Raw genomic sequence first — 27,797 nt, 5'->3', positions numbered from 1 at the left:
TTTTCTCAGTGTTGAACAAATCCTATGGATGCAGCAGATGAAAATCTAAATTTAGCCTCTACTTGCAATAACACATTTCCGTTAGTTCGGAAATGTTTAAAATGCTGGCAAAGTCATTTACAGCCATTGATTTCTTGATACATTTTATTACCTTAATTGTACTAAACCACAGTTATTATTTCTGATATTGTTATGATTCCCCTTCACCCATTTACTGTGAAAAGACTATAAAATACTGAACAGACATATGCACATTTTGATAATACAAAGTCGTATCCTAGAATCGTCATCCCAGTAATACGTTAATCCTACAACACACTGTGATTTGTTTCATTGTAAAAGAAATGAACATTTGTCTTGTAGCCTTTCGTTCAGGTACAGGTTACTTAGCAGTCTGCTGCCTTAACCGTTTATAAAATATGAAATTCTCCTCTTTCCTCAGGGCGAGGTTTGATCCAGGTGAAACTTTGCTTCTTCTGACCTTTTCAAGCCATAACAGAGTGTTTCTCATTAGTTTGTGCACGGAGGGAACATATTTGTGCCACGTTACTGTTTGAGGCAATGATTTTATCAGGTAATCATGCATCTCTATTTACTCTTGAAATGTGTAAAGCAACTGTAACTCAGTAACTTACAATGTATGACACTTTTCCACATGCAGGAATAACAAGACCAAGCTGTATCTTGATGTAATAACAGCAAACGGTGGAGACAATGATAACGTCATTCCTACGCCAAAAGTATCGTTAGAGTCGATATTTCTGTCAAGAGGACGTTGCTGTCTGCTCCCAGTGCCATTGTCGTGCCATAAAGCAACACAATTTGTGCTATGAAGAAAAATAAGTTGTCTAAGTCTATGGTTCTCAACCTGGGGGTCCGGACTCCCCCAAGGGGTCACATGTTGGATCTGACAGGTGGCAAGACAATTAACAGGATAGGAAAGCTTAGAAAAAAAAACATTTTGGAAATCTCTAATCTTGATTCCTCTCTAAAAATGATCCAAGCAAAACAGCAAAAATTACCCATATGGGTCAGAAGTCTTTGTTTAAAGGTTCTCAACCTGAAAAAATTGTTTTGTTTTGTTTTTTTTTTTTTATACACAGTATTTAGCCTGTACTGATATATCTGTCTCAAGGCTAACATGCTAACTGCCGCCTACGACACCAACTATCACAGGCAAAAACAAAAGGATGTAGACATGCACAAACATGCCTGTTTGGTCAACAGTGTTAGAGATTTGGACTCTGGGAAACTCTGATAGGTTCTGAGTTGTTATTAAGGAGGTGCCGGGATGTTTTAGACGAAGCCACAAACAGGAGTTGGGAGTGTTGTTTTCAGGAAGATTACACAGATATGATAAGGACAAATTGCTAACATAATCAAATGCCAGTACTGGGATTACTAAAAGAGAAGAAAGGGGCAGCATTAAATAAGTTAAACAGTGTTTTATTGGTTCCCGATTGCCATAGATAATCAAAAAATAGTGATTCAACTGAAACTAACCTCCTTTTCTGCGAATTTTGAGAACCAATCATTTCCAAAATATGCCTAAATGCAAGAGATAATGTTACATGTTTCTTTTTTTTCTTTTTTTTTCACTTTAATGGCTTCGGCTGCGACCTTGACCTTGTGTCTCCCTCTGAGTATGCATTGTCTCCCACTAAGCACTGAGCTCTTTTCAGCTCAGCGATGTTCAGCTGACACAGTTTGTGTCAGTGATAGGGAGACTGCCACTGCCGACTACTGTCTTCGCATGCTGCTGGAGGGACGGCTCCATTCACTGTTTACTGCCCCGAGCTCAAGAGAGGGGGCCTAGTGGCCGGGCCCACCCAGGAGAGAGACTGAGAGGGGGCTAGTTGTTGCGGGAGAGCATAGGTTCTCTTAAATGAATCAATGTTTTGTTAAGAATTTCTATATACCTTGGGTCTTTTAAGTCCTGTTACTTATGTGACACAGACTAAGCTAAAAATTCCAATAAGATTGCTTGTAAACTTTACTAAGCAGAATATTAACAGTCATAACCCTTCATTTAATCTTTATTTTCATTATTATTATCTATTTCTAGCTAACAAGTTGCGGGCAGGGAGCATGTTGTTATCAGTAGTACTGAGGAGCAGACCAGAGTAACATTTGCAGGTACGTTAAACTGCTGTTTAATCTGCTGCAGCTGTGAAGCTAATTAGCTATCCAGCCTATAAACCGATGTTAGCAGTGCACCTTGCCCCACCGAATGTCTGTTTGTTTGCGCGTTCAACAAGCTAACATGCAGGACAAGACACGTGTTCGTGTTTGTAAGCTTGATAGGAACGACACTTATCCATCAGTTGTGGAACAACATTGTTGTTCATTCGGAGCCGCGTTTCTGGCCAACTGGCGAATGTAATTCTAATGTTCACTCCTTTTTAGCTCGGTTTTTTTGGTCTCTACCAATTCCTGAGGGAAATATCTGGCTCTTTAGCTGTTAAATGCTCAACTATGTTCACCAGCTGGTTGCTAACTGCGTCCGTCTACTGTTGTGAGCAGGTAGTGTACAGTGAATTTTTAGAGCTTTCTCTCTGAAAACAGCAGCCTGCTGCTGCCATAAACGACGCTGAGAGAGAAGTGAGAGTGAATCAAAACAGTAAATTGGTGGCCAGACAGCTAAACAATGGACTGAAACTCACGATAAAGCTCAGTAAAGCCGAGGGGAGCCGTAGATCCTGGTGACGATTCTCAGTAGGTTCATCATTACAGCCAACGCCTTTCACATTGTTTTCACATTTTCATTCGATACATTGTTGTTGTAAATACAAATAAATTATAGTGGCTTTAAAGACAGTTTACCTAACACACTGGCGCTGCACCATCACGTGGTGACAGTAAGCTAACGTTAAGAAAACTTTTTTATTCTTTTGTTGGTGTTTATTTATTGTATCAGTGAAACAAAATCAGGCCAAAAGAGAAAACACAACATTGCCTGCTACCTGCATACTGTGAAAAGTGAGATTCTGTAACTCAGCAGAATAACAATTATTTACCCAAACTAAAAAAATATGGTTATTTTGACCCAGTGTGAGACACAACAAGTTCAAGTTCCACCTTAAAACTGTCATGAATCTCTTGTTGTATAAAACAATGTGCATATCAATCACTGGAATAATTTTGACCCAGTCGTTTTTAGTGTGTAACTGTCCTTTTGCTGCCTAGAAAACTGATGTGAAATGAAAGACAGAAAGATAAAAAAAAAGAGAGAGAGATGGTTGTAAGAGGAGAAGCAAGCAGAGACAGAAACTGGAGAGAAGAGATAAAAAGAGAGATAAAAAGATACAAACAGAGGAATAAAGGGAAAGCGAAGAGCTTATGCGGTGAAAAGAGCACATTAGGGGCGACCTGCTGCGACAGTAGTGTGGGGAACGGTGAATAACTGCCTCCATTTAGACCAGTGTCCTGGTGGTGTGGAGCTAGAGGCCTCAGATGGACACACACACACACACGCTGATATACACCAAAATACATAAATAAAGCAAAAGAAACCCATTCAAAAGCATGTGTTCCTGCACAAATTGATGCCTGACACACACACACACATGCTCACACACATGCTCACACACACCTCCTCTGAGCTCTCCTCTGTCCCTCTCATTCACACATTTCTCCACATTGGCCGGATTAGGAACACTTTCTCTTGGGTGTGCGAGGCTGCCCCACACACAAAGAAACACTTGGGGACAGGATTAGTAGGCTTACAGCGGATTCACATATGTCCAGTTCAAGCAATTGGTATTCAAAGCTTTACACTTTCAAATGCCACCAAGAGAGAGCAAAGCCGACCAGCGCTTTTCTTTGCATTGGCAGCACCTTTATGAGAAGGGCTCTTTTGCTGGGCCAACAATGAGGCCGTGAATACACATTTTTACTGTTCTACCAGGGGGATCTCATTGGAGAAGGATAGAGCACCGAGCAGAGTTCAAGACAGACTTTATTATCCGGGTTTGAAGTGCTGGCTGGGTGGGTGTACAGACGGATGGATGGACGGACAGACAGACAGATGGATGGATGGAGGGATGATGATGAGGTGGTGGTCAGAGGAAGAGTGCCTCAGTCACTTCCACGTGTTATTGTTGGTGGCCCGTTCCTCCACTCCAGCTCCACAAAACAGATCTGGAGTAGACTCTTCAGAGTGGAGAGAGAGCTCTCAGCAGCTTAATATAGACAATACTGACTCAATTTAGTGTATTCTCCCAGATATTTTAATACAACAAAACTTTCAGAGATCTGCCTGTTTGCTGAAATCATCAATAACATACGTTTTATGATAGATAAATGTTTTTATATTTGTGTTAATTTTCATAAATTGGTTTATTGAATCGTTTTGAAAATACAGCATATATGCCTGATTTTAATTTCTAACGTTCTTTTTTTTTTTTTAACTGTAGTTTGGCATTTGTAACACCCCATCTTATTTTGTATTTTTTAGATTGTTTTTATGGGTTCGAGTTAATCCTTTGTGAGTATCCGTTTGAGAGACGAATAAAGTATTTTGAATTCAGCTGAATTCTTGAAATGCTATAATGACTGCATTGTAAACATTTTTTTTTAAATCATATTAATTGTCATCTGGTTTACATTTTTAGATTAGGTCAAATGAAGTATTATTAGTCAAAATTGTTCGATCCTATTTTATTTTATAAGGACAAAATTGTTAAAGAGAAGGCACAGTTATAGGCTATAAATATCCTATAATAATAACAGGAAGAAGAAGACTAAAGTAATTCAATGAAAATGATCCCTTCAGTAACACATGGAAGCGATGAGAAGTTTATGAGGGTCCAGACGCGAGGTATCTGGGTAAACTCCGACGCCCACATGCTGCCATATGGCCAGCAGAGTGCCGAGTGCCGGAGCGGGCATGTTACCTCGGTCCCAGCGGAGGCCCTGCACCCCTGCTGCAGCCGGAGCCGCTGAATGGGAACGCAATTTCCCCTTCCCATTCCTGCCCATTCCCTCCGGCAACCACCGGCCGAACCGCGGAGACGGCGCTTTCCATTTCGACTGTCCGATAAACACAACTCTTCACAGTGAACACCGAGTGTGTGTGTGTGAGAAAGAGAGAGAGAGAGAGAGAGAGAGAGAGGCTGTGGAAGTTACACAGCAGGGTGCATTTAATCAACATTTTCTATGAGATCAAAACATGGTAAAAAAATATATTTTTCTCGCGATGTTATAATAACTGATTTTGTGCCTTAAGTTTACACGGCGCTGCTCAGCAGACGGGGCAGACCACGGCGAACTGAGGTTTTCAGCTTCTGAAAAATAAAGTGTAGGAGACTCTCAAGACAGCTTCTAGGACGTGTGTAACTTTGGGGTTGTTTTTTGTGTGTGTAAAAACTAGATTAAAAAAGAAGAAATTTTTCAAACTGACCGGTTTCTCCGAGGAAGAGCAACTTTTCTGAGAAGAGAAGAGAAGAAGCTGTGCCCCCCAGCAGTGTCCTGACAATGGCAGTGAATGGTTGCGCACCGCGGTCACTGGGACAGTCAAAGCACACCGCCCCCTTTCCAACGGGCGCGTCATCCTCCTAACTAGGCGTTATGAATAGGAAAACCGCTTTTGTCTGCCCGCATGTATAAATACCCACCATCGGTGTCCTCCTCGCCGCAGACACTCGGAGACACGCAGAGAGAGAGAGAAAGTCGGCAGAGAAGTGGTCACCGATGTGATAAGAAGGACAGAAGCGTGGGATCAGGTGACCAGAGCGGCTTGAGGCTCAAGTAAGGGAGAAAGACAGAGAGTGGGTTTAAAAAAAAAAAAAAAATAGAGAGGGGAGAGAGAGAGAGAGGCGAGAGTGAAAGTGAGAGAGAGAGAGGGAGGAAGCCAGCAGCGACCTCCTACCCAACAACCCAACGGAACCCATAAAATGAATTCAGACTCCAGCCCGAGCAGCAGAGCCTCTTCCCCGGACATGGACGGCATGTTTCTCCGAGACCACCACCCGCACCACCACCACCACCACCACCACCACCACGTCGGCTCCTCCGTGTCCTCCTCCACGCAGAGCGGCGAGCAGCAGCGCCAGAAGATGACCGGCGGCGAGCACCTGCGGTCCGGGGACGCCAAGTCAGGGTCCGTGGGGAGCAGCAGCAGCAGCAGCAGCAGCAGCAGCAGCAGCAACAAGTACAAGCTGAAGAAACAAGTCACCGAGGAGGAAATGTACCAGCTCCGTCTCAAGATCAACGGCCGGGAGCGGAAGCGCATGCACGACCTCAACCTGGCCATGGACGGCCTGCGCGAGGTGATGCCCTACGCGCACGGGCCCTCGGTGCGGAAGTTGTCCAAGATAGCCACGCTGCTTCTGGCCAGGAACTACATCCTGATGCTCACCAGCTCCTTGGACGAGATGAAGCGGCTGGTGGGGGAGATTTACGGAGGGCAGCACTCGGCCTTCCACTGCGGCACCGTGGCGCACGCCGCCGGCGCGGGCGGACACTCCGGGAGCCAGGCCGCCGCAGCCGCCGCCGCGGCCGCCGCCGCCGCGCATCAGGTGCATCCTCTCCTCGGGAGCGCGCTGTCTTCCTCCACGTCCTCCACGCTGTCGAGCGCGCTGCCCGGGCTCGCGTCCATCCGAACGCCCCACTCCCTGATGAAGGGCTCCCCGGCTGCGCCCCCGGCCCTGCAGCTGGGCTCCGGCTTCCAGCACTGGGCCGGACTGCCGTGCCCCTGCACCATCTGCCAGGTGCCTCCGCCTCCGCACATCCCCATCACCTCCACCGGCCTCACGAGACTGACAGGGGAGGGCAAAGACGGGATGAAATGATGCCCGGTCCGTCTGGCAGACGGGCAGAGACTGCGAGATGTAGCCTGACGGTGTTTGTAAATAGAGAATTCAGGGCATGAGGGTGGATTCGGCCTCACTGGTGCATGCTGTTGTTTAGTCTGTTTTCTTGTTTGGCGTATGAGAAAAAAAAAAAATGTTATTTTCCTCCTTGTAACAAGGACTTATAAAGACTGACGATTTTGCCAATTGAAGGTAAAAAAAAGAAAAAAAAAAAAGTTCCGTGTCATGCAACAAGACGCCACGATGCTCTTGTGCTGAGTTGAGTTCTTCTCTCACACCGCGATGTGAGAGGTGACGGAGGTTGCATGAACCCTTTGATTTAATTTTACATTTTTTTTTTTTTTGTATCAGGCGTCATTTTGTGAAAACGAAGAATACTCTCTGTGCCTTGTACCAAGGATTTTAAACTTGAGTTCTATATGAAGATAATGACATTTATGTATTTGGCTAAATTGGTTTTAAAATCTAAGTTTCAGATTGATTTTTATGTTGTGGCTCATCGTATGTCCATGTGTGCTCTGATTTCCAGTTTTTATTTTTATCTTTTTTTTTTTTTTGATTGTTTTTTTTTTTTGCATGACGGTATAATTATCACAGCATGATTGTTTTTGCTGATCTGAATTTGTTATGCCCAGAGACCCCGTGTCTTTATTTTTGTACATTGTTGATGACTGATGAAATATTTATTATCGCCCAGCGTCCCTGGATGAAATTTCAATAAAACTGAAATTATGGATCATATCCACTGTCTTCCCTTCTTTTTTTGTTTTTAAAACAGCCACTTTGAATATTTAAAACAATATTTTTCACGTCAACTCTGCGTTACACTTCCTGAAGTCTAGTTTAGGTAAATGTGACTTATTAATTATTACTATTTATTTACTTATTTTTACATGGGTGCACACTGATGGCTTCTAGCCACCCAAAACTATAAAAACTTGGTTTCTTTTCAGATAAAGAAAAAAACCTTAATTCCCCTTAAATTTCTTCCTTTATTTTAGCCAAAGCCATACGTATCTCTCGCACATTTTGCAGTGTTTGAATCTTATTTTGAAGGATATTCTTGTGTTAATACTCCAAACTCAAGCAAGGCCTCGCTTTAAAAACGCCACGACGTGTTTACTTTCCACCGGAAAGACATCTTCATCTTCGTTAAACGAAGATGATGAAATTCAACAGAACAGGGTGGATTTAACAAGAAAAATAGTCAAATGTTGATCACGGCCAAACTATTTAAAAGAGAATTGTTCTTGGATTATTGTCTTTTTGCTTATTTCCTTCAAATGAGACCTAAATTAAAATATCCCCAGTGTTTATGAGTATAACAGCACTTCAGTGATTTTTGGTTGTCATACTACAAATCTAAAATTAAGTGAGGAAAGCCCGAAAGCTGTGCAGGTCGATTTTCTGCAACTACAAACCACTTAAACCACTTTAAAACAAATTCAATTAGGTGATGTTATGTATTTATTGAAATTTTTTTCCGGTCTCGTCTTTGCACCTACGGGCCCCGTGTTGCGCAATAACGTCCCTAATCGCGGTGAGTCACACAGACATGGCCGGACAGCATTTATTTAACATTTCCGAGCAGCGAACGCAAACGTTTAGAAAAGGGGGAAAATGAGGATGAAACGAAGGGACCGGGCTGCAGCCTTAATGGAGCCCAGTTGAATTGTTCCCCCGCAGCAGCTAGAAAGTGATCCGCCTTGGGGAGCGCGGAGCAGTTTGTCCGCCGGGTCCCTTGGGCCTCTCCCCGTCTCATCTCTGCAGCGACAGAATGTATGTTTGTGGAGATTACAAGTTAATTGTTCATGGGGGACCGAGAGGAGAAAATCACATCACAGAAAGGCTTCGGGATTACAGGCTACTAAATGCAGAAGATTATACATTCAGACCCCCCCCTCGGCCTCGCCGCATGCAAATGAGTGAGTGGATTAAAAAAAAAAAAAAAAAAAAAAGAAAGACGGAAAAAGAAAAGGAGAAGAAGCCCTTTTGTAACTTATTTGGAGGGAAGAAAACACAAGTTCTGTGGCTAAGTTGAGAAAGAGTGAAAGAGTTCGTTTTACATTTCTTCTTCTTTCTTCTTCTTCTTTTTTTTTTTTTGTCTTTAGGAATGAGTATGGCCTGTCTGTCCCTCGCAGGCTGCCAGATGGGATGTAAATAGCTGGGTAGCTGCAATGGCCTTTTAACCACACAACACTGAGGAGGATGTTGTCAAGGGAAGCTGGCGGTTTGCGAGTTAATAGTCATGAGTTGGGGTAATTACTTAAGGTTTATTATGCTCTGGTTTCAAAGGAAATGGACTCCTCAATGGGCCGAGAAATACTTCTTAATTCTGGCTAATTAGGAGCCGAGCAAAGCAGAGACAACTGCTGCTGCTGCTGCCGCTGCTGCTGCCATCAAGCACTGCTACATTCATGGAGGGGGATCATTTGTAAGTAAGCCACAAAATGATGCACAAAAACAATCACGCACATGCAAATAGCATGCACCAGACAAATGCAAATCAAGACAGGAATGTAAATCCATGCCTTTTTTTTTTTTTGCCCCTTTTTCAGTTTTATCCTGGAAGTGTAAATCTTGCATTTTGCTCTCATACTATATGATGATCATATGGTAACAGGACTATGTCGTGGCCACTGGCCTGAACTCTGAAATGTTGCTAGTGTGGAAATTGAAGTCGTTTTTTTGTTTTGTTTTTTTTTTGTCCACTATAATTCAGCTAAAATGTAAATGTAAATATGAAAAAAAGCTATCATGCACTTGTAAACAGTGACTGAATGATGTGTTTTCTGTCACTGTGTTTTTCATAATGGCAGGGCTTATCTTCTTAGCATGGGTTCACAAAAATTATCCTCATTTATACTTTTGCCTAATCATGACAATCCCACTGAGATCCAAATTCCTCTTTTCCATTGATGGAGGCAAAGAGAGAAAGTTGGAGAGGACAGGATAATGATGCAGCACAACAAAGTTAAAAAAACAAACAAAACTGAATATATTAAAGATTTAAATATTGCACAGGAAAAAGAAAAGAGAGGCAGGGAGCTGTGAAAAACAGCTATCAAATGCAGAAATATCTTTTGTTTCACAGTTGTTTGAGCAACTTTTTTTAAACCCAAGAAGCTTTTTAGGACTTATTTTGCACTAAGGTCTAAGGTCTGCAGCAAGCCTTGAAACATCAAAGCACAAATGGGAGACAGATAATGTGTGAACTGATGAATAAATGAGCCAAAATAAATTAGTTGTTGAGTCGTAGTTGGGAACCTGATGAGCTCATGGTGCAACAGGACAGATGGGACAGCATTCAGCACAGCATACTAATAATTACACCATCACATACGTACACTGAGAGCGTGTTGAAATACATAAAGCAACAAAAATATGAGAGATAACATATAAACAATGTACCTAAAAGTGCAAAAGGTTTGCAACCGAGAAGTCAAATATGAGAAATACCATAAATAATTACAAAGACAAGCATAAACTAAAACAAAATGTGCCTTAAGGTTTAATGGCTTCACCGTTCAAGAGTTGAATTGCCTCAGGGAATTTACTTATTTTAAACCGATCATATTTAAAACTGAGTTGTTTAAACAACATATATGAATAAGACTGACAGACAGATTCGAGATATCCTTTCTCCATAAATCCTGTGGATTTTGGTTTTCAGACTTGTGGCCGTCAGCTCCTCTTTTTCGTGGAGCGTGACAAACGACTGGTCCCGTACAGCGCACACACCTGTTACTGGGAGCCACTCGAGGTTTATCACTTCGAGCAACGCTGCTTTGTTCACCCTCTCCACACACCCTCACAAGCACACACGCACACACATGCTAACAGGCCTTTTTTCATTCTTGGACACTGATGCTAACAAGGCAACAAATGCTGTCAGCCTCATTCTGTAGCCCTGCGACCGATCTGCCTTTTCCAAGACATAACCTCCAAATCTGCAATCTGTAAAGTTTGCTTTAATTAAAATACACTGACAGATGCTTGCGAGCTCCATCACAGATACGAGCTTTACAAGACTGCAAATCTAAGGCTTTTTAGTCAGATATGTACAAACAGTAGGGGCATTTAAGGCTTTTATAACTCCAGGGTTTGTATAAACATCTCATTTGGCAATCGCAGTTGTTGTTGCATTCAATCTGAAGAGTCCTGCCTGTGTGTGAAGTGGTCTGCTGGTTTGTTTACTTGCTCGGTCAGTGAGCTGCTGCAGGGCCGATGCCTGAGGGCAGCAATTGAAAATAAATTTCAGTTGAATAAGGGGCAGCAGCCGCATCAGCCGAGCTGCTGCTAGAACAAAAGCAGTTGAGGGGATAAGTTATTGACCGGGCTGACAGCCTGAACGAGGCTGATTATAACCGCCTGGTCATGCTCTGTGTGTCTGTGTGTGTGTGTGTGTCATAGTCATAGTCAGCGAAGCAGGTGCAGAGGCCATTCCCTCTCTGAGTCTACCTCTCTCTCTCTCTCTCTCTCTCTCTCTCTCTCTCTCTCTGTGCCCTCAGGGAAGCCTCGGGGCCCTCTGCCCTCCTGTCCTCAGCTGATTCCATGGACGGATGTTTAACCCATACTGCCAAAACAGAAAGCATATTTCCATCATAAGAGCGCTTTGCCATCGCCATTAGCGACCGAGCTCATTTGCATGTTAATTGTGCAGTTAGAGAGGTGGTGTTGACACTTCCCTTTGTCAGTGCAGGGTCGCGGGAAGTGAGAGGATAGGGCTGCAGAATGACATCCATGTGCATTATTGTTTCATGCTGGTTCGATCATCTGTTATCACGAGACAATGGAAGATACATGAAGTTAATTTAATAAGGTGTTATCCATAGCGTGAGATTCGAATAAAGCTCCTGTCTGTAAAATTAGTTTTATATAAAACATTCGGAAATTAGTTAAAATTAAGCTATTTTTCAGACATAAATTTGTTAATATGTGGAAAATAATTAAATACATTCACTCAAGTACTATACTTAAGTACGATTCTACCTTACTTGAGTAATTCAATGTAAGACACTATAGGTGAATAGGGTAAAAATTTTAACTAACAGATATCACCATGAAACTTCCCCAGTTAATTACTCACATCAAGACAATTACTCAGTTTCCATACATGTCTAGAAATCACAAAACAGAAATCGGCGCATTGGATAAAGCCAGGTTCAAAATTTAAAGATAAGTATTGTAAAATTCCATATATTTTTATGTATTTGTTTATACATTTTTATTGGAAACTACTATTTACAGACACAATATCTAATCAAATCCATCTAGCAACAACAATGTAGAACAACTAAAACACATCAAAACTGATGACCGAATAACGCTGCATGTATGGCCTTCATCCAAACAGAACCACAGTAACACACATATACACACACCAGCACTGCCACCAGTAGAACCGCCAGCCATGTTTGGTGTATGTCCATCCTGCATAACACAGCCCTGTCCCCCATGTCTGTTCGTAGCCTAGTTTTCCATGCCTGCTCCATATGTACACCCCTCATCCATTTCCTGCTGAGGTCTTTTCAGTTTTTTAGCTGTGTGCTCTCAGACTCTTGGGCCTATGTTTCGCACCGTGACGGCCCCAGCTTTTTCTGAGACTCTGAAAACCATCAGTTTCCCCTCATTGCGCTGACAGTAACAGCTGTGCTCGGAAGCCACAGCCTCTGCAAAACAGTTAGCATGGCAGAGGCCCCTTCGTTAAAGAGTACAGATGGATATACTTGCTGCTGCCTCAGTCCTGCTTTTCCCCCACGAAGGCAGTCTTTGGACACCGTGCACATATAACGGAGTTCGGGCGCTCATTTGCATTCCGAGTGCCTCCGTGCTGCATTCGCTGCAGCAGGCTGTCACTTGGCATGCGGTGGTACACGGGGATAAACTTCTTCCCCACCAGGTCCCTTGGAAAGCCAGACCAGGAAGTGTCAGAGCACGTCACGGGATGCATCTGAACGAATCACATTGTCAGAAATCAACGCCGGCCAATGAGATTTCCTTTTCAGGTGTAAATCCCCTCTTTGTACTCTCAGGACTGGTTAATGGTACAAATGAAATGACCATGTCTGGATCCAGTTGGTATTGTGCAGGACAGAGAGAGCTTTTCAACGATACCTGTGATGAAATGGTGCAGACAGCGGTCGCGGTACCACATGTTGCGTTAGAACGCTAACTTTTGGTGAAATTAGGAGAAATCTACAGACGCAAACAGTCAAAGTGTCGTACAATAAACACCTAAATATGTTTTTGGGATGTTTTTCTCTTCACTAGTCTGAAAAGATTAAAATAGCCCAAAATCTCAAAATTGACCATTGCATAATAAAACTATGTTTTACTTTATACCTCTACTCCACTACATTTCAGAGGTAAATATGACAGTGTTTGTTCAGCCACATTTACCTGACAGCTTTAAGTTCTTTCAGGATTAAGATTTTAAAACAAAACATTCCCAAAACATGTCATGCATTGGTAGAGGTGAAACTACCTAACTGCGGTTAAAGAAGCGATGCGAGGCCGAAAAAAATACTCGATTACAGGTAACAGTTACTTAAAAGTTTATTTACGTAAAAGTACAGAAGTATTATCAGCAAAATGTACCGGGGCTCAGGTGGTAGAGAGGGTTGTCCACTGATCGCAAGGTTGGCATTTTGATCCCCGGCTCCTCCTGGCCGTGTGCCTAGGTGTCCTTGGGCAAGACACTGAACCCTAAACTGAAATCTGACAAATGAGTAAATGTAAATATAACCTTTGGGTTTTGGACTCTTGCTCAAACAAAACAACTAATTTGAACACCTCACCGTGGGATCTGGGTAATTTTAAGTATTCTATATTGATTATGTACTTTCACTTTTGATATTTTAATTTGCTAATAATACTTTTTACTTTTATGTAAGTGGAATTTTGAAAGCAGGACTTTTACTTGCAACAAAGTTACATTGTGGTATTACTACTTTTACTCAAGGGAAATATCTTCCTACAGTAAATAAACCGTGCGAGGATGATCATGGTTAACGTTATTAGTTATGGGCCTGTTAAATAAAGCAAATACAACACACAGACCACCTTCCTGACCAAACGGACATGCTGCGTTTATACACATGTTCAAAATATGCACAAGAAGACATTTGTTTGTGCATACACAAACACACGTACTCACACTTTGATCTGCCTACATACAAGCCAGTTTTGGTGTGAATTTTGTGTAATAGATACAGATTCAGCCAGACAGAATGTGCCTGCGTGTGTGTGTGTGTGTGTGTGTGTGTCTGTGTGTGTGTGTGTGTGTGTGTGTCTGCAGTAATATCCTCCTACAGTGACTGACAGATGGTGTTCAGTGTTTGGCCGTAAATGTGCTCTCTGAGTGTTTGTCTGTGTGCCAGTCGCCTGTAGTTTGGAGACTCCCCGTGAGAGTCTAACTGTCCTGACACTGCTCAAAACCAACTGTCCTTGATTGTCAACCGTGGATGAACCGCAGTGTGTGAGTGTGTGTGTGTGTGTGTGTGTGTGTGCGTGTTTGTGTGTGTTTGTGTGAATGTGTGTGCATATATATGTATGTGTGGGTGGGTGTGTATGCGGTGGCCTTCTGGAAAGAGCCGAGCAGGCCAGAGGAGCAGATGTTAATGGGAGAGATATATCCGTCTAAATCTCTGGCCACCACATGCTTTGAATCTGCCCGGAGGAACGAGTCTCTCAGCACAATGACACAGGGAAAACGGAGCGGGAGAACTTTTTTTTTCTTAAATAGGAGACGGAGAGTCGATTTTGTGTGTGTGTGTGTGTGTGTGTGTGTGTGTGTGTGTGTGAGTGTGTGTGTGTGTGTGTGCCAGCCCCAGGCCTGGCACAGTGCTGGGTGACAGTCCCCTCTCAGCAGGGGAGAGCCGGGCGACAAAGTGAAACATGGTCGTGAGGAGAGCAAGCCACGACTGAAGCCAAGAACAGACAACACAAATAGAGAGATCAGACCACGTCTTTGTACGGTCCAGTCCGAAATTAAACAAAAACGTGTTTGATAATTTTTCTTAAGTGAAAACGAAATGAAAACAGGGGACGAAAAAGTTTTGAAATGAGGGGAGTTTGAATGTTTGGGGGTTTTTTTTTGGGGGCTTTGAAAAACAACACATGATTTTGTTTTGGTGAGTAAATGTTTTTGGAAGTTGATGGTCATTAAAACAGACAAATCTCAGCTGTGAAATCACTTCCACTGTGGACACTTTCGGACAGCCTGTGACTTTACACCAGTAAGTGATAATACATGATAATACATGGTATAGGTATAAGTATTTTTGGGGTTATGACACAGAATAAAGTCAACAAGCCTACAGTTTTGCCAGATTATATACACTAAACCACTGTATTCTGAGGTAAAACTCAGAATGAGTGCACCTGTTTGAATTTTAAAATGGTCTTGCATCTATATTGAAAAGACATCACTGTATTTAAAGTGAGTGTCGGAGGTGTACCAATCCAAGTCTTTCCCCAGCTTTTTCTTTCTTTTGTATTTGAACTCTTGTAGATGGGTTCAAACAGGCCCTTGGGAATTGCACTAACAGCTCTGTTAGCAGCAGTGTAAAAAGCAGACATCGCGTCCCTCCAACTTGAGCTACGTGGTTTGGCAGGAGCCTGCATTTACACCCTGCAGCCAGTCTAACCTTCCGGTCATCCATCAGTTTGCAGCAGAAGTTACGTATACATTACCCCTCCTTCACACTGTCTCACTCTGTCCAGATTTTAATTCACTTCGACCGGCCAGATGACCTGACAGAAGTATATCTGAAAAAGTTTTCAACAAAGGAACTCCATCACCTTTAAGGTTCCTCTGAGGCTTTTAAACCTTTTTTTTACATTTCTTAGGTTTGTGTCTGAATAAGTGATCTGGCCGTGCTGTTAACCCAGGTGTTAGCCCGCTACCTAACCTTCTCTGTGAGCTGGCAGTGATGTTAAAGCAGATATTAGCCTCCTCCCTCTGGCCTGGATTCAGCTGGCACGTTTGGACCTCACTGATGGTGCTGCCAGGCGGACTCCGTCACAGTTGGTGATTTTGATCAATATCAACGTTAACAACACCCAGACAGCTTGTTGGAGAACAAACAAACATGTAAATAATGCATCAACACATTCTGACGTTCTGGACGGCGTGGTTATTGGTGGAGAGGGTAAAGAGAGACACGCATTTATATCACCTCAGAGATCCGTGTGTGTGTAGCTAGAACACATGTGTTGCATGTATTTCCATAATCTTTTGATAAAAATAGCCTCACTTCACTTAATGTCACTTCACGTTATTGACTCTCAAGGGAAACTCAAGGGAAACTTCACCATTTGGTAGCAATTAAAACAAACCAAGAGACATTTAATATTGCAAACGAATGCCTAAAACACAAATAAACACAACAGGCATGAACAACAAACAAGCCAGACCAAGAGATACCTAGCACAAAAACCTAATGGTAACATTTATGATTTAATGCTCCAGATTTTAGTCATCAGTTTCCAATATTTCTCAGGTTAGATGCGAAAAGCATTGCTCCATCTTAATAAAGCTTGATGGACCATGAAAACACCAGGCACAACGATGGAGAAAAGTCCAGGGTTTTATTAGACTGAGTCTGACATGTATTTTATAAATATGCCAATGAATGTGTCCCCAAACCTAAATATTCAATTTAGGTATTTATCTATATGTATTATCAGTTAATCTAAGTGAACTTCAGTAAATGGGGATGATTTTCAGGAAATTCTGCTTAATGAAGTAGGTTTAAAAGAACAAAACTCTCATGTCTGTGTCTGTGCTGGGGCTAGGAGGTGGGTAGCCTAGTTTAAAAATAAACCGACTAGCACCTCCAGCTACTTAACTCGTTTGGTCACTAACAGGACAATAAGTTCACAGAGTCTATTGAAAACACTTATAGTCTTATGTCTCATAATCGTGGAGCAGTTTCTATTCCAACAGATAAATCCAGCAGTCAAATAACCATAGCTTATAAGCCAATGGTTTCTTTCATTTCGGGCTCTCCCAGAGGTGTTCAGTAATGTACAAGCAAATCTTTATGAAATGTCAGTGAACTGACTATACTGAATCATCTTTGTCACTGACCGAATCAGTAGCTTTTAGCAGTAAAGCTCAGCATATGCTGTTAACCCTGTCATAAATAACAGTAATAACAGTGTAACCTTATGTGCAGTGCTTGTACAGCCTAGTTTTGTACTAAACTGAATGCAGCTGTTTGAACTAGACACAGACTGAACGTACGTACGACTGAACTGAAGACAGTCAGAATAGATGCTGAACGTTGGGCCATGTGAACAGACGTGCCATTGAACGGTGACGGACTACCTAGCTTAGGAAAAACAGTGCATAATCAGTGACTATGAATTTTTTGAACTGAACTCGAACAAAGTGATTTGAATCAGCAAAGTGATTTGTGATTTATACCTTTAGACTATCTGGCCCTTTGCTCCCTCACAGGACAACACTTTCAAGGCGGCTTGCTACTGGTCAGCGGCACAAATTTGCCTGTCAAAGTTGAACAGAGTTGAACTTGAAGAAAAAAAAATTGTGCAGATTTGCTGCGCTTGTGTGAGAAGGGTATTAAGCTCACTCAACCTTGATGTTCACCATAACAATACCCTTCTGGTTTCCTTCAATCTGGGGCTACCCTGGAGCTGGAAAGAAAAGGTATCTGCTACCGAAGGCAGAGCAAAACCTTTAGGTTTACCGAGAGTTGAGCAAAACTGATCTCACCACTTGGCACATCTCCGCAGTGTGAACGCAGCACCAGTGAGGAGAGGGAAATACAAGAGGAAAGCACAGCTCTAATTATAAACAGGCATTATCATGGGTGTGAAACCAGAAGTGACAGCAGCAGTGGGCAGCCAGGCACACACACACACACACACACACACACACACACACACACACACACACACACACACATACACACAAACAGTGTCTGTATGGGCCAGAGTCATCATATGGACAAATCACAACTGCTCTGGCTCAGTAATGTCTGGCAGATGTTAACGCTTTGTACTTAATGACTCCCTCGGGACCTCACCCAATCAGACAGGACACAGTGATATGCCGGGGGATGTGTGTCTACTGTGTGTGTGTGTGTGTGTGTGTGTGCGTGTGTGTGTGTGTGTGTGTGTGTGTGTGTGTGTGTTGCAGTAGGTGAAAACGATGATTTTCAAATTCATACATGTCATTATACTGGCTGAACATCTGTATTAGTTGGATCTTATGTGTTTCAGTTTAATCTGACTTTTCAGATAAACCATTAAAAATTGAGTCTGATAGTGTGTGTGTCCGTGTCGGTGTGTGTTTGTGTGTTTCAGGGAGAGAGAGAGAGAAAGAGAGAGAGAGAGAGAGAGAGAGGGAGTAGAACCCTTCTGCTACCAGAGAGTCATTTCATGCTTGACTACTGCATATCTCATGGAATAACTAGATTTTTATTGCATATAACAGCAAAGTCCTATACAATAAAATTATCATAGAATCAGAGAAGAAGTCAGGACAGAAATATATTTAAAAATCTACTCTATGACGATTAGAGCAATAAAAAGCTTGGTAAAATGTAGTTTTAAAGAAAAATGTAGTTCGTTTTCTGTTTTTTCTTGAAGACATTGTTCGGACCTAGCTGTTCATATCTTCTCAAACTAACCCAAAGTTTCATAACTAGGATTTTTTAGTATTTGGTTTGTTTTCGTTTGCTTCTTTTGGATGATGTGAATGATTGATGTTAACAGAATGTCGTTTTATTTAGCACAGTGGATATGATCATTTCTCTTTTTATGGTTATGGAAAAAGGTTTTTCCCTTCTAAATGACGACATAATAATGTTTTTTGTTATTATGTTGCTGTTGTTGTTAGGTTACTATTTTTACTGATATGTTGAAGGGTTGACAGATGAAATGAGCCTGAATCTGGCAGCTCCTGACTGTGATTTTATTTCTTTATTTCTTTTGACTCATTTAATGAAAAGAATAATAATAATATATGCCATATTATTATTCAGCAAATATACATATAAAAGCTCTATAATATAAACTAATCACTAAAAGTTGAAAAAAACGTATTCGTAGTGAAACTGGAAGCAGCTGAGAGGTGTGTATGAAATTTGTGATTCGTGATGGTGATTTGTTTTGAAGTTTAAGACGAACATTTGCATGTGGATTTAAGTTTCAAAGAATAAATGTGTATGCACTCATTTAAATTAGAGTCAGACTGAAGCTATGATAAAACAAACACACACACACACACACACAGTCCTGCTCTGTAAAAAGAAGTGTAACTTTCTTTGTGCAGCAGTCTTTCTCTGTAATACGTAATGTCATAAAAGCAGCAGTGCTCTGATTTGCTATATTGAATATGTCAGCAGCAGCAGATGTTGTGCTAATAGCCACTGGATGCTGCACTGGAATTTAGCAGCTGGTAGCCATGACACTAACTACCACCAGGGAGAAATGCCAAGCCATCCACAACCCTGTTGCAGTCGAGTAGCAGCACACAACACTTCAGCACAGTTTCTCAGAGTATTGCAGTACGTACGCCTCAATCTAAACTGGGTGAGCAAAACGGCTTTATGGGGGCGGTTTCAGCAGGTAGTTTTTTATGGTGAAACAGGGTTTGTCCCAGTATTCAGAGTCAGGTTAGGACTGTTTGAAAAAATATTTCATGCAGAATATGATTTTTATTCCATGCATTCTTCTTGCTGCTGCCCACATTACCCAGAATACAACCTGACCGCCGACAGTTCAGTCAGATATTCGGGTGTGTTGTGCTAATGTAGCTTCGAGCCGCTAGCCTAAAGCAGACATGAGAAGCGAGCGACAGAGGTCTGGTAAGCCCACTTCTTGCTAATTCCACACCTGCAGATCTTTTTCATTTTCATACTTGTAGTCTTCAGCCCCAACCAGTGCTGACTCAAGTGCACTTGATCTTCATGCATTTCCCTTGTGCAGCTCCCTCTGGAACCACAGAAGACTTTTCCGGCAGCTTTCTCACATGTCGTACCAACTGAGACATGTAAACACACTCGGATTTGCGAAATCAGTGGGATGCTTTACTTTGGTGAGATCCATCTGAGAGTCTGGATGTGAAAATGTACATTTAAAATAAATCCTACAAACAGTATCAGAAATTAACTATATTTTCTCCTTAGTTTGCATCAGAGGCAGCGTTTAAATCTCTCAAAATTTGTATTTTTTAACATGGACTTCTAAAATATTCTAAATTCTTCTAAACAGGTGCAAAAAAGACAGTCTGGAGCGCCACCGCGAGGAAGCGCTGCCCTTAGCAAATGCACGAACACACGAGCACTGTCGCTTTCTGACGCCCTACTAAGAGCTGTCACTCACTCCTACCCCACCCCGTTTATCCCAACCTTTCTCCGTCTGTCCATCAAACAGGAAGAGCGCCTTTTTCCCCCCTCCATCTGTTATCATCTCCCCTTCTTCACGAGTGCTGGGGGGTCAGTGGGGGCCGTCCATGGGCTGGTCATCCCGTTAGTGGCCTATTAACAGTCCCCGGGCTCTCTGCTGGGGCCTGCTGGAGAGAAATCCATATCAATACCTGTCTGTTATGCCTCCCACCGCTAGACACAGCCAGGCTGCCTGCCTGGCACAGATAGCACTGCATGGGCCTCCTGTCGAGACACAGGGAGGATGGGGTTTCAATGCGAGTGTGGCACTTGAGTGCAGACCTCCTGTCAGTCCTCCTGTTGCACTGATGGACCTAAGTAGACAATGCAGAGTTTGAACAGGCACACTTCCCAGTCCTGTTGGTGTCTTTAATACCATCAGTGGTCCCTTTGGATCACATCTGGCCTGCAGAGTTTACAGCATGCCGCTTCCTCCAACAAGCTGAGAGAAAGGAGGCTACAGAATTGAGGAGAAAGTGGCAAAGACACACGTGGAAACAATCAGTTAATCATGGACCAAATTCTGGTTAATTTTTTGACTTTTGCCACTAGCCTTTGACCATCTTCTATATTTATCTACATCCCTCTTCTTTATTTAGTTTTGCAGTCCTCCTGAAAAATGCCAGGTTTCAGAGTGAGACTGATGCTGACATTACCTATGTTTTAAACTTTAAGTTTAGAAATTTCAGAAATTTCAAAAAAGCCACTTTTAAGTCCATGGAAAAACCCCATAATTTATTTCCATTGCTTGCGCGAACAAATGTTCTATTCTAACACTGTTTGTCCAGCTAATGTTGTATTTAAAATTTAAATAGTTAAAAAAGTTAATTCTAGAACCTGGAAACAGCACTTGACAAGGCAATCTCACCTCAAGGTAAGTTTAGTAGCTGTTCCGGAGCTTTTGATCATATCATAAGATCATTGTCAGCACTCTACATGTTTAATTTTCCATTTTTTATGAACACTGTAGGTGCTTCTCATTCATGTTGACATAAAAAGGTCCAGAACCGCTAATATATGGAACTTGAGGGGAGACCATTTTGCATGTGGGATTACAGTGCTGACTTTAGCAAACTGCTGCATGCTTACGTATATCTTTCTTAATAGTGTAATAATAAAATATTCACACTTCAGCTGACACTTCAACTCCTTTGAGTGCTTCAGCTTGAAGTGTAACTCCCATACAAAATTTCATAATTTAGCTTTTTTACATGTGCAGTTTTCAGCACAAGCAAGCTACTGTCAAGCTAATACTTAAGCTCTCCTCAGATAATGTTGGCTTTTTCTAGCTTTGTATAGATAGTGGCTGATAGCGTGAAAAGGTAAAACATGATGAGTAATAGGTGCTAAAGAAAATTTTCTCTCAGAGAAATTGTCACCCTGGTCCATCCGTGTGTCATAAAGCAGTGAAAGAAAGGAGAAAAAGGCAGACCTGGTAGAGGTTACCAACCGCATAATGATGAATGCTTTTTTAATTTCTCAAAATTAATGTTACTCCAATTACTGATAATCACATAAAAATTACTACCAATCACGTGCCTCCAAATCTAGCCACCCAGGCCAATCAGAGCCTCTCTTCCTTCTATCATATCAGTAGGAAGTTCAAAACAAACATGTCGTGTGTGTGTCCATCTGTCTTGATGTTAGCAGAGAATAGAGCTCTGTTTCCTCATTAGCAGCTTATTAACAGCCCCGGCCCAGCAGAGAGCACTGTCCCTGGAGGACAGCGGCCCGGGGGGAGGACATTCGAATGGCAGAGAGTGCTTTGTTTCTGGGTCTGGCCCCCCAGACCGGCCCCCTGTCCGGGCCTGCCCAGGGGACGCTATGTTATGCATGGGGAGGATAAGGAGAGTCAGAGGAGAGGGATGGAGAGAGGAGGAGAAGGAAGGATGGAGAGGGGAGGTGATGGAGAAGGAGAGTTGACTGGAGGTCATCCATCAAACCTGCTGTCAATTTTCCAATCTCCTGTGGAGAAACAGAAAGAGGAAAGACGGAGATTAAATACTGCTGGTGTGAAACCGTACCTAAGCAATTTAGAGTCAAACTGGAATTCAAATTCACTTTTTTTCTAAGAAATCAGAACATATATCCTTGGTGTTCGTTTTAACTTGTGTAATTTCTGTGTACTAACTGTTGCTATTTGCTGTTAGTCCCATCTTTGATTTGAGCACTCCCTATAATTAGTCCGTGACTCCACGCGAGAGTTTCTCCTTGTCGTGATTCAAATCACGGAGTAACGTACGGAGTGCGGGGGTTACAGGACTAAAGCTTTCGCTGTGAGTTTTCACAGTCTGGTTATTTGTCATCACCACAAATGGACCCATGAAAGAGGGAGAGTGAACACTAGCGACCACAATGCAGAATGAACACAGCACTGAGTGTGTGAGAGCTGCCAGCAGGTGTTGGAATAAATTGAAACAAATGTAATCTTACTAGCTTTAAGTAGGTGAAAGTAAGGGTAACAGCCTCCACATTAGTTATTTAAGACATTTGTCCCTTGACATTAAACAAGAAACATTTGGGAGGACCTCTATTGTGCTATTAAGTTTTTATGTTGTTTGCATAGTGGAAGCCAGCAAAAAGTGGAGGCATCTGTGAAGGGACAGATGTGTTAAAGTCACAGTGAAGCATCTTTTAGTGGATCTTATACTCCTCAGTAAAGTGACGAGTGAGAAAGAACATGTGAGCCTTTAATTATGAGAGGGATTTAAAGCAAATCATTTCGTTGAGATAAGGGTTAAATTAATAAATTAGGCAACAACAGCATTCCTTGTAAAGGTTTTTGCGAACTGAAATCCAAACACACACCTCTTACCCTGAGACCGCTATGCTAGCTACCCACTTGCCAACAGTCAAGTGTGGCTTTATATGTTGGGCGGTGTTAGTTGGTCAACCAGTCCCATTTTACTGGAGTTCATCAAAAATATCAAAAATATGTTTTACAGGAAGAGAAAAGAGAGGGACTTTGATATAAAAACCCAAATCCGGTGTATAAAAAGCGTTCGGAGGCCACAGGCTTATGATGTGAACCAGTCAACACAGAAGCTGACAGCTCACCTTCTAACAACACCAGCCCTTCAAATGTAAGACAAACATGGCATTGAGGTCATATTTCCTTAGACAAAAAAGTGAGGAGGGTTCAAATTCCCGTTCAACTTCAAGGATTTAATAAATTTGTTCTAAAGTCTTTAACACAACAGCAGCAACAGCGCTTTTAAAAAAGAATGAAGCACTGCTCTGAGCTGCTATTTGTCCCTGGATTTGATCAACACATCTGTTCAGTATGTGTTTGAGCCAGCACAGCCATGTGTTGACCTCAGACCAGAGCTGGACCCTGCAGGTCTCAAGGTATTTGTTGGGTTTGTACTGGCAATCAGGAAGACAGGGTTCAAGTCTCTGCTGATCACACCCATGTAGCACCCATCTGTCCGGCTTGCAATATACAGTATACCGTACATGTGAGGAATACATAGAGTACGAAAATAGACACATGCAGACACAAGCACACAGGAGTCCATATGCTCGTACACAAGTTTAGAAACACACACATGGCCAGCTCCCCAACGGCACACACATTTAAACAAGGAAAACACCATATTCCACCAGTTGACCGTCTAATTATACAGTCGTCTTCGTATTTTCACATTTTTTATTTTATTTACAGTATTGTAGAAGTGAAAGGCAGATGACACAAGCTGGCAGTTCCTCACTGTGCTTTACCGGGCTCTGCTAGGCAGCTGGTTAGCAGAGGGCCCGAGTAGGAGGAGGGAACTGGCGACAGCTGTTGGAGTGAATGTGAGTAGTTAAACAACAAGTCCTCCAGGGGCTCGACGTTTGGAATGATCACCTGAAGCTTTTTATTCCTGCACGACGAAGAAATTAAAATTAAAATGAGAGTAGTGGGAGTAAAAGATGGCACAAAACAGTTCCTAAAACAACAAGTCCTCCAAATTAAACGACCAAATACCTGGTTTATAACTGCCCTTTAGGACTACACATTGATATGGAGACTGTCCTTCTAATAACAACAACAGAATTCATTGTTTCGGCAAGTGCGCCAAAACGTAATACGTACTGTATGTCTACATTAGCAATGATCACGGGAGCAAAGAGGGTAGTAAGGTGAGGGAGAGGGAGGAGGTCGGGGTGGACGAATGGGTCAACAAACATCATACTTTGACACTAGAGATCGCTGTTTGTTTCTCGTTTCCAACCAACAGTCAACTCTGGTTGAAAAACGGAGACATTCTTTCCTAACCTTAACCATATGTTAATTATTTTACCTATGACGACAAATAACCCAAGTCATCATCTTTCCCCAAACCTAAAAATCCCTCTTGTGCCTAAACCTAACCAAAGCATTGTGACGTCATAAAGAAAGCTACATAATCTTTCTGTATGTTGTTCACAAGGACACGGACAAACATATTTTTCTGTTTAATTTGAAGGACTTGCTGCATTGTTTTCTGATCTGACGTCCCGAGCGGCAGGACAGTATCATTCGTTTATGCATTTTAAATCGTTACAAATCAAAGTTGAAAAACAAACCTGTTTTATGATGTGACAACGCAATGGTTAAGGTTTGGTTAGGTTTAGGTACAAAAACAACTGGGTTAGGTTTTGGGAAAGATTGCGCTTTGTGTTAAAATAAGCACTTTGTGAAGGTTTTCTTACATCAATAACCATTAACGTTACTGTTAGATAATGATTGCACTGAAAAGAAATATTGAGTGTTGATTGGAAAGAGGAAATGAACAGCAATCTGCCATGTCAAAACTCTGGTGTTTTGTTGACCCATCCATCCCGACCCCTCTGTGGACTTTGTCGCGCTATAATAAGGTCACCTGACTTCCTCCTTTGCTCCCATCATAATTCCTGCGGCTGCTGGAGGGCTTTGTCACTTGAATGTAAACATATGTTGCTTTGGGGCACTCGCCGTCGTTCTTCTTGGGAGAACCTTGTCTTTTAAAATAGGTTGTGTATTTTGAGTAAATAAGGTAAAACCCATTTATAAGAAATGTAGTTTGAGACTTTACTTTTTGTTCCTGCTCTCTACCGATTCTCCATTCCTGCTACTTTTCCTCCCTTCTCTATAACCACTCTCCTCCTCCTCCCCCACTCTTCTGCAGGCCACCATTCCCTTCCCAGCCTGCTTTGCGGTCCCGGAGGCGCCAGCCGCACCCTGTCCCGTGCAGTCTCCCACTGCCTTGCTGAAGACCGTGAAATCAGCATGATTAATAATTATAATTATTGGCAAACGTGCCAGCTGCTCTGTGGCAATGGGCACCTCTGATTTATGGTTCTGTAAACGCAAACAGTCATTGTCCATATTCAGAGAAGAAAGGAACGAAGGCAGGAGGGGAGACGGAGGCAGACGGGGTGTTTTGGACGCCTGCCCTCCAAATATGATTTTATCTTCGGAAGTCAGCAGCCCTGTCCTGCAGGCATTGTCCTACGTCCCTCCCTCCTTGCTTCCAACAATTCGTCTCTTGTTCTGCCCATACTCCTCACCTAGTCTGTGCTCCATGGAGCATTGCTTTTTGATCTCAGTGGGCTTCAAAGGAGTCTGGGGCCACAGGGTTTCAAGCATTGTGCACACAGACTGCTTCTTTATGGGCAGCCTATCGTTAGCATTGTATTACCATGGTCTTAGTCCCTAGTGTTGAGGTGTAAGTCCACAAAGCTGTGTGCAGGGGTTAAGGACATTTAAGCAAAGTGAAACTGGCTGTCTAAGATCAATCATTAATTATCTGGGCATATTTTGATTTTTCTGATCCGGTAATAAGCTGGGATACAACCAGGACTCTTTCACATAGTAGACAACAGTTTTCCTTCCTTGTTTGTGTTACCCTTTGTGTGTGTGTGCATGTGTTGATGTCTGTGTGCGCTGACTGATGGAGCTGCACAGTCTGTTCATCAGGCTCTGGGGGTCTGCTGATGTGTCTATCACTGACAGAACGAGACTATGGATTACCTCGCTCATTAATCACCATCTTCGTGGCAGGACGCGAGCGCTCGCTCTCGCAGACTTGTGCATCACATACATACACTAACGCAAGCTCACACGAGCATCCCTTCATGCAAACACACACACACACACACACGCACACAAAACACACACACGCACACACACAGGCACACATAAATCTCTCCACACATAGACAGAGTAGTTGTGACAGCTACTGGCCACCAACCTGTCCACAGCCTAATCTCATTAGGGTCCTTCTGGCATCCGGGCCTGTTCTGCTGAGGGATGGTCTATGATGGAGTGAAGAAGACAGGGCGTTCAAGCGTATAATAGATGTCTAAATCATCTGGCCTCAGCCAGCGGGTCCTCTTGCTCTTTCATGTGAGGCTCTGGAAGTGTGCAGGGGAAACTATTTGAAACACATCAGACAAGGGGGATGGAGGGAGAAAGACATAGAAACAGATGCCTGGAATTTTATATAATTCTGCAAAGTTTTATTTCAAGCTGGTTAAACGAGGCAGCAACCACTTGGCAAAAGTAATCAACTACACCTAACAGCGGTTGGTGGCGGCACAGTGACACTCATCACACCTGTCTGCCACTCTCCAGCCTGCTGCAGGCCTGTCCTGTCCTGTCTGGTCCTGGAGTGTAGTGTTGTACCTGTCAGTGTTGTGCAGATGGGCTCCAGCTCCCCCAGGTACCTGGGCTAAATACCCGTCATTAATCACCGCATAAAGCCTCCCCAGCGGGAGATGCCCCAGGTTAGACCACATCAAGAAATAAATTGGCTGAAAAATGGCTCCGGACGAAAGCCCCATCCCAGGAGAGGAGAGAAGAGGAGAGGAAGAGGAGAAGAGAGGAAAATCTGAAAGCAGCCTTCTCGAGCCCACTGAGCGATCTGTCAGCGAGCTAAGCGACATCATCATTCACTTGGCTCCTATCATGTTCCCGCGGTGCTGACAATCTCGGCTGTTTGCTTTCAGATTTGCACACATTCATCTTCTTTATTTGCCAAAGTGGCGGAAGGCTGAGTTTAACGCTAGGAGTGCGGGGGCCTTCAGGTCCATCACACTTTGAATAAACGCTCCTGAAAGGTAGAATGATAGGAGGAAAGCATCAGGAGAGGAAACACAGACGGATAAAAAAGATGTAGACAGACAGAGAATGGTAATGAGGCAAGACGTTTCTATCATTTTTAAGCTCCTAAGTCAGTGGTCATTATTGGGTTCTTTGCTTGTTCAGTTATTTTCCTGACATGGGCATGTTTTGAAAATAGAAAACTATGTAATGTTGTGGCTTTGGATAGCAACCCTCCTAAAATAATCCATATTAATCTTCCGGTGACCCACCTTGAGGTCATGACCCAATCTTAGAACAACATTGCTTTAGGGCTCACACTGATTTAGGGGCCAATAACAACTGAAAAGCTAAACGGTGACACTGCCCTCTGCTATACGGGGTCCTATCAGCGGAGGGAGGAGCTGTCTTCTTTTAGCAATTAATCAATCAATCAAAACATATCCATACAACATGATTCATCCATGAAGATTTGATGCGATGAGCAGGGAAATGCTACAGTCAAAAGTGCAAAGAAAC

At 42.7% G+C, this 27,797-nt stretch overlaps 1 protein-coding gene across 2 annotated transcripts; it reads left to right on the top strand.

The window, feature by feature from the left end:
- Nucleotides 1–5,894: 5,894 nt before the first annotated feature.
- Nucleotides 5,895–6,791, top strand: olig3 (oligodendrocyte transcription factor 3). Of its 2 annotated transcripts, XM_040139788.1 has the most exons (2): nucleotides 5,895–6,100; nucleotides 6,140–6,791. In XM_040139788.1, the coding sequence occupies exons 1-2, from the start codon at nucleotides 5,895–5,897 to the stop codon at nucleotides 6,789–6,791; spliced, it is 858 nt and encodes a 285-aa protein (XP_039995722.1). The 2 variants fall into 2 exon arrangements, with proteins under 2 accessions (XP_039995722.1, XP_039995721.1); XM_040139787.1 differs by having other exon boundaries at nucleotides 5,895–6,791.
- The last annotated feature ends 21,006 nt before the right edge of the window (nucleotides 6,792–27,797 follow it).

The sequence above is a fragment of the Xiphias gladius genome, chromosome 11, assembly GCF_016859285.1.
Source record: "Xiphias gladius isolate SHS-SW01 ecotype Sanya breed wild chromosome 11, ASM1685928v1, whole genome shotgun sequence".
NCBI classification, from domain to species: Eukaryota; Metazoa; Chordata; class Actinopteri; order Istiophoriformes; family Xiphiidae; genus Xiphias; species Xiphias gladius.
Note: the sequence above shows the minus strand (reverse complement) of the source record. Positions and strands in the feature narration are given on the sequence as shown.

Coding starts and splice junctions, on each gene's coding strand:
- olig3 (XM_040139787.1), top strand. CDS start 5,895: ATGAATTCAGACTCCAGCCCGAGCAGCAGAGCCTCTTCCCCGGACATG.